General features: G+C 36.2%; 1 protein-coding gene across 12 annotated transcripts in view; it reads right to left on the bottom strand.

Annotated features, from left to right (window-relative positions):
- The window catches only part of CLASP1 (cytoplasmic linker associated protein 1), a 209,660-nt gene that overhangs the window by 69,409 nt on the left and 128,049 nt on the right, over positions 1-12,202 (bottom strand). For 4 of the 12 annotated variants that reach the window (XM_067473460.1, XM_060774347.2, XM_060774414.2 and 1 more), the window contains exons 19-23: positions 11,666-11,836; positions 7,262-7,285; positions 3,292-3,399; positions 1,226-1,252; positions 386-553 (exon numbers count right to left, since the gene is read on the bottom strand). In XM_067473460.1, coding sequence (XP_067329561.1) covers positions 386-553; positions 1,226-1,252; positions 3,292-3,399; positions 7,262-7,285; positions 11,666-11,836 — 498 coding nt within the window. The remainder of the gene's footprint in view (positions 1-385; positions 554-1,225; positions 1,253-3,291; positions 3,400-7,261; positions 7,286-11,665; positions 11,837-12,202) is intronic. The other 8 variants (XM_060774364.2, XM_060774397.2, XM_060774453.2 and 5 more) reach the window with 3 other exon arrangements.

Here is a 12,202-nt window from a genome sequence, read left to right as displayed (position 1 = left end):
TTTGCCATCACCAAAATCTTCAAGGAATAGTCAATGACTAAGCATATGATCCTATGCTCCAGGGAATACATCTGAAGTCACAGAATGGTATCAAATGATATGAATAGCAACTGAACTTAAGCCACTGATTTAAAACAAGGATTATTTTCAGATTAAAGTCATGGTTAAACATAAAAAAATTCACTTAATCCCTGAGTCCTACTAGCTTCATCTAGGTTCTGCAGTTTTACTAATGTACAATGTTATGTAGTGGGAATGGTGACAATCACATTATTGTGGTAAATTTCAATGCAATGCTACATTGCTCCCACAATTTCTTTTGCCAATACTTTGTAAAGAACAGACCGGGCTGTGGGTTCCATACTGCCACTATAGAGAATCTTACCTAGACCTATCCTGTTAGGGCTGGTCTCCCGGCTGCATCCCTGGCTCCGAGGGACTTTGCTGCGCTTGTCCGCAGATGACGGTACGGGGTGTGCCCTGGACGTGCCACTGCTCAGTCCACCATATGCACTTCCTAGCAATTTGCCGGGGGAGCTGGATCGACTCCCAGCTAGAAAAGAACCACAGGTCATCAGAGTAATTCAAAACAACTGACTTCATCTGAATTCAGTGGTGAGTTTTACATATCCATTAATGTAGGGAAAGTTCAAGCTTGATTTGCTCTAGAAGTTATTGCTTTCTGTACAATTCTCATCTAGCACCACGTTTCAAATGAGTTGCATTCCCTTCCTAGTAGCCTTCTTTGCTGGCCATCTTTTGTAACCATATATCAGAAATATGATGGAATGAAAAATAATATATATATATATAATCTAAAAATAGTCTTAAAATGTAGTCTTTAGTTTAAAATATAAGAACAGAAATTTTCTTAAGACTTTTTATACCGTATGATTGACAGTAACATCTTTTAATTCATAAAGGCCCAACTTCCTCAAACCTTTTGTAGGTATAACCTCCCAAAAGTCAGTACCAGTGAATAATGTTGTGAGAAGTGTGCAACTAGTATGATCATTAGATCACAACAATTGAGAGATCTCATTGTGGTACAGATAGTTGAATTAAGTAGCTTAAAGTAGTGTTTGCCAAAATCATTATAGCGCAATTTGCTTTTCAACCTTTGCGAAGAGGCTAAAGGGGGCAAACTGAGAGAGTTATGATGAGCAACATGAAAGACGGAAAAGAGATAGAAACAAAGTAGAAAACAGGGGAAAAAGTTTCTTACCACCAGCGGGGTTAGCTGATCTGGATCCTGGATTATGAGAGCAGACGAAAGGACAGGCAGAGAGTGAATTAGAGAAAGCAGGACAACAAAGAATTTCCAAGGCGCATTGTCTGTTACATGCAACACCAATTGCATTTTAACACATTGCTGTTCACATTTTGCAATACATCTTGGGTTAATACACAACACGTATTCGTACACAGACATGTATTGTGTGAGTTGACAAATCACCATCTAGGGATAAATTAAAACAACTGCAGTCCCTACATAAAGCCACGATCTGTGATACCATGTACTGACACAGAGGACAGTGGCTGCACAGCTCTTTAGTATGTCCATCCTGACAGAAACAAGAGCAACATAGAAAGGATATGCAAGCCCATTGCAGATCACTGAAAAGTAACACACATATAAGCAGGGGCCTTGGAAGACCAGGATGGATGGCAAGTTCACAAGTTAGTATCCAACAGGAATCAGCAGTCCCACTAGGATTCTTGCTCCTATAACAACTTACTAACTTTGTTAGGAGTGTAGAACAGAAAGAAATAGAAGTGTTTTAATTGTTTTTAATCTTGTTTAGATTTTTCTTCTGTATGTTATATACAAGATTGCAAAATTCAAATGCCGGATTCTCCATCAAAATTTCAGGGAATTGCTTTTAAGGATTGTATTGAATGTTTTGCCTTATATGTTAGAAACCGCCCTGAGACCCACTGGGGAGATAGGGTGGTATAAAGTTGTTGATGTTATTATTATTATTATTATCATCATTATTTGAAACACAACAAGATGAGTCCACAGCAGGTAAGATCACTCTGCTGGCTGTTGTATTGGATCACACGTCAGACACTTCCCAAGTTTCTAGGACTGTGTGATGTATCGGTTATTATTATTATTATTATTATTATTATTATTATTGCTCACTTTTCCTATTTTTTAAAAAAACTGCTGTATTTTTTCAGATTTAAAGCAGGGACAGCAGATATGACTTCTCAAATACTGTTGGATTCTTATTTTCCATCAGACCAAGCCAATATGCTCCATGAAAAAAGATGATGGCAGCTGGATAACATCTGGAAGGCTGAAGATTCTTCATTCCTTCTCTTATAAGTCAATTAGGCTCCTGGGGGATTTAAGCATTTCTCTGCCATGACAAACCTTTAAAAGTTAATTCTGTCTTAAACAGAATTTAAGAACTGCCGGATTCCAAGATTAAGCCTTTAGTAATCTATCTAAAATTGCATAACATGGAAAAACTTTAAGAGGGGGACAAGCTATCTGGATTAGTGTACATCTTTCTGATGGTAAACACAAGAAAACTATCTTCCCTATAACCATCAATTTAAAATACATTTACTGGAATTCTAAACTATTTCTTTGCAATAATTACTCTTAAATATTAGGCATGTTTATATTGTTTATATTGATATGTTTTTAATTCCATGTCAAATTATGACATGTTTTATTATTTAATTGATAATTGCATGTTATTATCGTTATGTTAGGTTTCTGCATGTGAGGCATTAAATTTTGCCATAATTGTGTTGGGAACCACTTTAAGTCCCCTGCTGGGGTGAGAAAAGCGGTATACAAGTGAAGTAAATAAATAAATAATAAATAAATGCTAACCTGAGTTGGAGATGGTCATGTCAGTAAGCATCAAAATGAGTATCAACCTATGATGAAAAAGTAATCTACCTATCTTATCAGTGAACATCCGACACTCTTTCTGCAATAGAGGAGAAAAGGACTGGGACCACACACAAAAAATAACGACACAACAGAAAGAGCAGGTAGTCTCTAGTAGGCTGAAGAAGTTGAAACTGGCAAGAAAAATAAAAATCTGGCTACTAATAACTTGAAGACATATTGAATTTTCTATTTAAAAATCTGTGTGTCATGCCTTAGCAAGTTGGCCTCATAGAGACTGTGTACGAAATAATAAAAATAGAATCAAAACTGGTTGGAGTAAATAACATGAAAGATGACACAAACACTTTTCTTTTTCAAGAGGAGTGGTGGGCTATACGGCTTCTTGTACAAGACCAGACAAAATGGCTTCTTACGCTGAGACTGTGAAACTACTTTAGCCCGGCTTCGTCCACGAGTGTCAGCTGGGGTTGAGGTGATACTAGTGGCACTTCCAGAGCTTTGCCTCCTTGTGCGAATACGGCCTAGGGAAAACACACACAAAAAGAAGTCAAGCAGTTCAAGTGAAATTTAACAAAAAATGTTCCCATTTTTTCTGACTAACTAACTTGACATAGGCATCCTCAAATACAATTATTTTTTGTCACAAAGTTAGTACCTAAAGTTGCCCCCACAAGTGGAGCTTATCAATGGTTCAGTTTATTCTGTGAGGAAGACAAAAATTCTTGCATATCACAGAATACTATCCAAATCCAAACCAGTTCAGTTATTTTCAATTGTGATGTGTTCTCTTACGTAGGAAGAGTCACATGAAAATCAGTCATACAGGGCTCTTTCATACCTATGAGATATTATCTCCATTACACTCTGTGTATCACTGACAGTTTTCTCTCTGAGACTGTGGCTCATAGCATAAGAAGAATTAATTCTTCTTTTGGCAATTCATTAACAAAATAAATGAGAGTTTATGAAAGTATATTAAGAACCCCCGGAGCTGTGGAACTAATATCTATGGTTTTCCTTGTATCTGGGAAAAAATGTTTCTCTTAGAATTTGCTAGGGTCTCCAGCCAATTCTATGGAAGTTACCACAAAGTTATGCTGGAGGATTTAGCTAATTCCTAGAGGCGATGCCTCAATGCGACTCTTCAGGTCCTCCAGGGAAATTCTGTGGAATACTAGGAACAAAATAAGGTGTTCAGGTGTATCTGTGGGTTTCAGGTAACTGCAGTCCGGCTGGGAATATAAGCCCGCAGATACACGGATCTTGCTATATCTTTATAATGACAATACAAAGGAAAGCAAGAACAACTGTCATATTTCTTCAATTGTAAGACATCATCGATTGTAGGACTCACCCTAATTTCAGTACCATAACACCACCAACTAAAATACACAAGATACACCTGCAATTCTAAAACACACCCCTTTTTTAGAAATGTGTTTATATACAAAAAATAATGTTTTTTAGAATGGAAGAAATTCAGTATAGTCAGACTGTTTAACCATTCCTTGAACTGGGCCCTTATAAAAGACAACAGTAACAGCTGGGCTGTTCTTCGACATTTCCTTATCTCAGGGCCACCAAATATCAACGGGCACATGAAAATGAACAAAAAGGTAGCAGCTGAAGACAATGCCCAGTGCCAGTTCCTGATGGGCAAGTTTGGCTTTATACATATAAGATTTCACACATTCCATTTCTATTTTGTTGTGTTGTGACCAACTTTGAGGACTGTGTTCTAAAAACAAGTGACAAATTCATTAAATACATGAATACTGTACACCATTGGTTCCCAAACTTCTTGATTCACGAAGCACTTCTATATAATGAATTTCAATGGGGGAGCCTCTTAGGTCTATCCTATGTCTTACAAGTTAATGGTGTAGTGTTATGGGGGGAGGAAGAGGGGATAAATAGTAAGGGAATGTAAAGTACACAAATATCTAAACAATTGTGCAATGTCCATGCAATGAAATGGTATTTCAAAAACTTTGAAATTTATCATAATATCTCAATTTATTCCTAATTACCACCAATGCACATGATATTGTCAAAATATGGCTAAACATAAAAATTCTTCAAAAGGTCAATAAATCAAATCTTTTGCATTACAGCAGAACTAGAGTGCACTGTAGGGCAACAGTAGGTCTAAATTAAGACATAACGTAACATATAAACGTTTAATATAAACACTTGTAGTTGCTTTTTTTTTTTTTTTTGCACAGTGGCAAATTAAACTTGGCAAATTTCCGTTCAGAATGCAATTTCTAGTTTTCTTATTTTGATTCGACTTTTTGTTTCTTATTCTTTAATTTCATTCAATTTTCATAGATTTTGTTTTCCTGGTATGGCCACGGAGCCCCTGGGAAGTGCACACAGAGCCCTTGGACCACAAGCTGGGAACCACTGCTGTACACAATAAGATAACATATGGAAGGTATGGGTTTCAATTAGAAGTATAATATGGAAGGAACACAAGAACCCTGGATCATTGTTAATAATAAGAATAATAATTTTAAAAGAATGTCCCTTAGGAATATGCTGGAGAGGGAATGGTTTTGACTTGAATTACAAATAGGGTTGAGAAGGATTATGACATTGTTGAGGTGGGAAGGAAACAGAAAGGAGGAAGGAGCCTCTTTTCCTTAGCACATTTCACCTTTTTGGGGCTTTTCTTGCTCCCAAATATTCTGGAGTGACACTTATTTGCTGAAATGTATTAAAAACACACTGTTCCTCTTCCTACTCGCTCACTTTTATGCATTATTCTATCTGTAACAGACTTGCACAATACTTAAAATTAGACCTGGGAAATATTACCTTTTGCCTTAACCTATAAGTGTGCTGTCCAATATGGTTCATGTCTCAACTGACTATTTATTTGCAGTATTTGTATAACACCCTTCTCAACCCCTAAGGGGCTAGGGATTCCTGGAATTGTAGTCCCAAAAGTTACTTCTGAAAGCACTGCATAAAATTGAGATGTAGCCTACCAGGTGATTATTGACTCATGGAGGCACAAACATAAACACATCCAAACTGCCCCCTGATATAAACTGGATATAACTCATTAAGAAACAATTGTTTGGCAGAAAATGGGAAGAGAGTGGTCAATATTATCAAATAAACACTAAAACAATATAATATTTATACTGTGTAGTAAAAGAAAGTTTAGCAACTTTATCTGTCATACTTCTAGCTCTTTGACTCCTTCAACAATACGTTTAATCTAAAAATAACTGACATAGAATTAATCTGTCTGGCTTCAGCACTCATCGTGCTGATACCTGCAACTAGAATTAGGAGCAGAAAAAAATAACCTGACTTTTTACAAAGGGTCTCTTTCCTTCTTTTTAAAATCCCTTCTACAGTTGTCTTCAAGCCCTTTTACTAATATTTTAGAAAGCGTATTGTCCTATTAGAATTATACATTGACATTACCTTAAAATACCACAGAAAGCTACTGAAGTCAGCACAATTTAAAGCAACTCTGTAACAGCTGTGAATATCTGAATAAGACTTGGCTTTAGAGATCAGGAATAAAGATTTCCTTACCACCTTTCCCCCAATCTGTATACATAAAACTTCAGTGTTACACTCTGAAACAAATATTGGGAATCTATATATAATCTGGAAATGTTAAGAATAATTTAGGAATCTACCAAGTTTCATTTTTAACCCAGTTGACTATGTCAGTCATGTGATATAACTCTGAAACGGTCTAGGGAGGACTAGGGGAAGATCTCTGCATGACAGCAAGAGGCTGAGGTAGACGTTGCCCAAAACTTATAAGCATTACATCTGAATCATATTTTGAATGCAGAAAGCAAGAAGATACACAGAAACCAAGAGCTACAATGAAACAGAAGATGTCTGCAGAATTAGGAGTTCTGTAGAAGCAGTAAAAGAGAAAGCTTGGGGGGATTTAGGAAAAGGTACACCATAATGTGACATTTATATATATATTTCGCCTAAAGAATTCCGCTATAAAGTCCAACATTTTCAATTGTACAAACTAGATTAGCCTCCATTGCTTTACATTTTTAAAAAATATATATGTAATCTATCTCATATATACCAATCAATTGTATCTAATATTAATTTAAAATCTGCAATTCATAAAGTGTTCACTGCTGTCCAGCTCCATTCACAGAACTTCAGAGAGAGAAAAATGATGTTCTACTATGTATTGGGCCTAAGAAGAAGGGTGAGACACAGTGAAGACCACTCCACAGTAGTACCATGAGATAAGAGGAGAATACCATGCAAGAGGTCATGCAAAGGCGCTGGTGAACACAAATGGAAACCAAGGGTCACTTGGGTGATAACAAGAGACCTGGTAAAGCCAGAGACAGACCTCAGTTACACACAGAGACTGCTTACCCTCTGCTTTATTGGTAGTACCATCTTTAAGCAATTTTTTAAAAAGAAATAAGGAGAGGGATAACAGGGAACAGTTAGTAATATCAGCAGAAAAAAAATACCTCCAGTTGAATTAAATACAGTTAGTCAGTTAGTCCTTGAAACAGAAATGTACTTTCCATGCACCTGAAGGTAGAAGAGGCATGAGACACCAGTGGTCAACAGCCCAATATGCTTGACTCTTATTGAATTTCTTGAACCTTTTATGTTGTTGTTGTTGTTGTTGTTGTTATTATTATTATTATTATTATTATTATTATTATCAGCAACAACTTTATTCTTATACTCCGTCACCATCTCCCCGAAGGAACTCAGGGTGGCTTACATATGGGACAGAATGTCCACAAAATATACAAGCAAAAACAATCCATAAAACAAAACGAATTAAAATAAAAGCATCATAAAATATACCAACCCAGATAAAAACACACTAAAACAAAAAAGTATAAAACCACTTGCATTGGAGCTCCATCAGACAGTGACCAGGATTACTAAAATGGTCATGTCCAAGCTAAGCTGCGCTGGGCAAGGGGATAATGCATGTTGGAAATTGCAGCCTCCCAAGCCTTTCACTATTCATTTGTTAATATATATATTTACTAACCTGTATTCCATGTGTATGTTGATTTGCCAGTTTGACTTACCACTTTGGTGTGGGAGGGGTTATAGACATGTGATTGTACTGAGCATGTTCAAACTCAGGACTCCCTTTTGTATTCAGTCTGCTGAACACCTCAGTGGAGGTGAATGTATGTGTTTGGACTTTAATGGATGCATGTATGACTTATGGACTTTAGTGAGTACAACTATACCTAAAGACTATTGATAGAAGGATACCCTGTGTACTCAACACAGAGAAGAACTACATCCTATTTATAACCGAACTTTAATAAGAAATGTGCCTGTATGGTGAATTAATACAACATCTTTGTGAGTAAACAAGACTTGTTATTTTCTAAAGATGACTTTTTTAAATCTCTGAGTGCATACTTTAACTAAGAGTTTTCAAGGGAGTGTATATCTTTTTGGGCTATTACAAATACAAATTTCAACTTCAAAGAAGCAATCATCCTCTGCTAACCCAATATATTTTTGTAGTGGAATGTCTTTATCCTTGGCAGTTTAAATACATGGTTCTTCAGTTTAACAGCTGAGTTACTTGTTTGCCATTACATGAATGCTTGTGAATATCAGTTGTTTAAAGGGCTGGCTTCTAACAAGGCCATGCTTTTCTTGACTAGTGGTTTTCAAAAGGTGGTCTTCATATATTCATGGGGATTTATATTTTCCAAATGGATGTGACATCATGTATACCTTTTCAATAAGGTTGTGGTGCAGTTATTTCCAATATGTTATAGATTTTCCAATAGTGCAAATAGCGTACTATAGGGCCAGGGAAGTGGATGAAGTGCAAAACAGAGTACTATCTGGCAACCTAGAGACTGGGCATTTATAAATAGGACTAGATGCATTTGTATGCTTGTTGGAACATCCAAGTTTTCAAATCCCTGCAAAAGGAAGACAGTGTGGAGGGTTGCCTAATCTCCCTGGGAAGGGTGTTCCAAAGGGTGGGGGGCACCACCGAGAAGGCCCTTTCTGTCATCCCCACCAGTCGTGCTTCTGATGGTGGTGGAAGTGAGATGAGGGTCTCCCTGGCAGATCTTAGAACTTGCACTGGTTCATAGGGGGAGATGCAATCATGAAGATAGATGGGGCCCGAACCATTTAGGGCTTTGTAGGTCATAATTTGTACCTTGAACTGTACCGGAAACTTATCGGCAGCCAGTGGAGCTGCTTTAATAGGGACGTTGTTATTTCCTTAACCTTTACTACAATTTTGTCCCAATTCATCTATCATCTTTTCTGCTGTCCCACTTGTAATTCTACTGTACTTTTAATATTATTTTTAAAAGTTTTGAAAAGTTTTATATAGGACAATTTCAAAACACCATCAATATACTATGGATATTGGACAACCATAAGATCATCCTGCATTTTAGTGCAAATATAATTGCAACAATAGCTCCATCTGCTGACCGTAATTGCAACAATAGCTCCATCTGCTGACACAATGACATTATCACATAAAATATGGAACAAGTTTAACATAGATAGGTAACATGATACATTCCCCTCTCCTTTTTTTCCCATCCCCTTTGGCTTTGGAATGGCTCTGAAGCTCTTAAATGAGTTTCCCCATGCATTGAAGACAGAAGAAAAGAAAAATGAATGTTCTTTAATTACAGTAAGTATTATCGTTTTTAAATACGGCAGGACAGATTGAGAAAACACAGTGGTGTGGAAAGTGGATCCAAATGCTATACTCCAAGTTAACTAGATGCCTATAAATATTTCCCTATAGGGACATGTTTGTGTAAAAACCAATTTTCTTAGCCTCTACTTTTATTTATTTTTTATTTATTTATTTATTTATTTATTTTGCTTGTATACCGCAATTTCTCAGCCTTGTAGGCGACTCAACGCGGTTTACAACAAGAGCAAAAGTCAATCCAACAGCATACAAAATTAAAAACCATTAACAGCATAATATACAAAATATCCTCTAGGACCTATTGTAATTTGTGTCACCATGAATACAAAGGTACAAAAATAAAAATACACAGTTAATGGAAATGCAGGGACCCCATACATAATAATTTGCAGTTTCCAGAGAAAAAAGTAACCATGGTAACAAGAACAGAACTACCTAAAAAGCATAACTACCTGAGAACCGACAAACAAAACAGGCTAAATATGGTTCATACACGACCTAAACATTTTTGAAATTACAAAAAGCAAATAAAAGTAATCATTCTCAATGTATATTTATATATACAAGCATACATACTGAGGTGTGAGTGTGTATGCACATGAGAATGCAGACACACACACACACACACACAAAATTTAAATTGTGGAAGACATTATCCTCCTTTGAATACAGACAGGGAGAAGATTACAAGACTAGCTTCAGGAAAAGCAAAATAATAAATATAGGAAAGGTCACACGGATTCTGTGATGATGACAAAAACCACTTCTTCCCATAAGATATCCAGTTTAAAAATAATGCAACAAGTAAGAAGAGGGCATTATCTCCATATTTTTAGGGTAAATAATTATCTTTCTCAAACTCAAAATATCTTTCTTTGTAGCCCTCTGCAAACACAGTCCCAAAGGTTTTAGAAAATTTCCCTGCCCAGAATGATAGGTAACATTTGAAGGTTGCTGCTGGTTTTCACATTGGCAGAGCCCCTTTCTCAGGCAAGAGAGGACATCAGCAAGGCAGGTACACACTAGCAAGAGCACCAGAGCAGTGTGACATTCCATATATTTGCTACAGCAGTCTTCAAACATGTATCACCAAATACTGGTTGTACCACCTACTACTATAACCATACTACTAAAAAAAGTAACTTCCTCTGACAAATCAAGCTAATACTAATTTTACAATCAGATTTGCCCCAAACCTTTATTCAGCATTACTGACATAATACATGTATTGCTTAGCTGTCCATTAAGAATAACTAATATAAAATTAGAGAAGGGAACCTATTCTTACTACTTTCTATTTCAATTGAAATCTACTTTTATCTATTCCTATTGGTACAGAAATATACCAATTTACACTGGCACTTGATACTGAACTCTGACAATTGTAACAACCTGTGTCATCTTTCCCTTTTTTGTGTCCTTCTCTAGGATTTCAGATATATCATGTTCATTTTGTTAGACAATCCACAATTGTTTATTGGAGAAAACAGCAAAACTACCGTAAGTCAAAAGACACCCTTTTTCAAAAAAAGCCAAGCTTTATTTCAAAACTTTGAAATGTTAAGTGGTAGCACTAATATATGAGGATTAAGTCACTAAAATAGTAAAAATAAAATTTGACATTAAGAGGAATATTTAAGATTAATAGTTTAAGTTGTTCATACATTGGTTTATGATGTGACATGAAGAGAAAAGTTAAATGTTGCTTTATTTATTTATTTTTATCCCACTTTTCTCCCAGATCAGGACTCAAAGTGACGCACAACATATAAACAAAAGAGCAATTACATACCACAAAACATAATCAAAACCACAGCATATTTTAATAAAGCTATTGGACGTTCACAATTCTAATTTAAAACCATGTTGAAAATGTTACTGAATGGAAGGTTTGATAAAAAGTAATCCTTTGAGACAGTTATTTCCTACCTGAACTCTATTAAGTTAAACATCTTGCATAAAAGAACACACTGTTAACTTCTACTTATGTAAAGGATGCTGCCTTCCAAGCTGTATTTCCCTCTGAGTTGCATTTCTTCCTTGAAGTCCTGTATATCTATCCATCGCATGTATGAGAAAGCAAAAAAGCTTACCTAGGGATGCATATGAACCGGGAGGCAGGGCTGCAGCAGAGCTGAATGGGGCATCTGATCCAGAAGAAGTTACTTTCGATTTGGCACTGGCTGCTGCATTCACGTCAATGTCACTGCGAGAACGTTGGAGAGACCCGGACGTTGACACAGATTTTGCACTTACAGTAGAAGCTATGACCAAGAAGATAAACTGCATCATGAAAGATCATATACTTTAACACAGCTACAAAAGATCTTTAGCACATGTCTGAATTTCTTCCAGGGAAATTAGGAATGTTAGAGAGGCTCCTTCTTGCTGCCACTCAGAATTATTCATTACAAAAGAGATCCTATACGTTATTTCTCTAGGGAAACTGTCATAATATAGAACAAATTAAATTTACAATATTAATCAAAATAGACAAGATCAAACTAACAGATACAGACCATTTAATTTAATCAATGCAATTTAAACTACTAATTTAATCAATTCAGTTCCCATCAGCAACACCTAAACTAATCTAGGCAAAGAGAAGGATGTAACAACAGCATAACATT

This window comes from Anolis sagrei, chromosome 1, assembly GCF_037176765.1.
Source record: "Anolis sagrei isolate rAnoSag1 chromosome 1, rAnoSag1.mat, whole genome shotgun sequence".
Lineage (NCBI taxonomy): Eukaryota > Metazoa > Chordata > Lepidosauria > Squamata > Dactyloidae > Anolis > Anolis sagrei.
The sequence above is the reverse complement of the archived record's forward strand: the minus strand, read 5'-3'. Positions and strand labels throughout refer to the sequence as shown.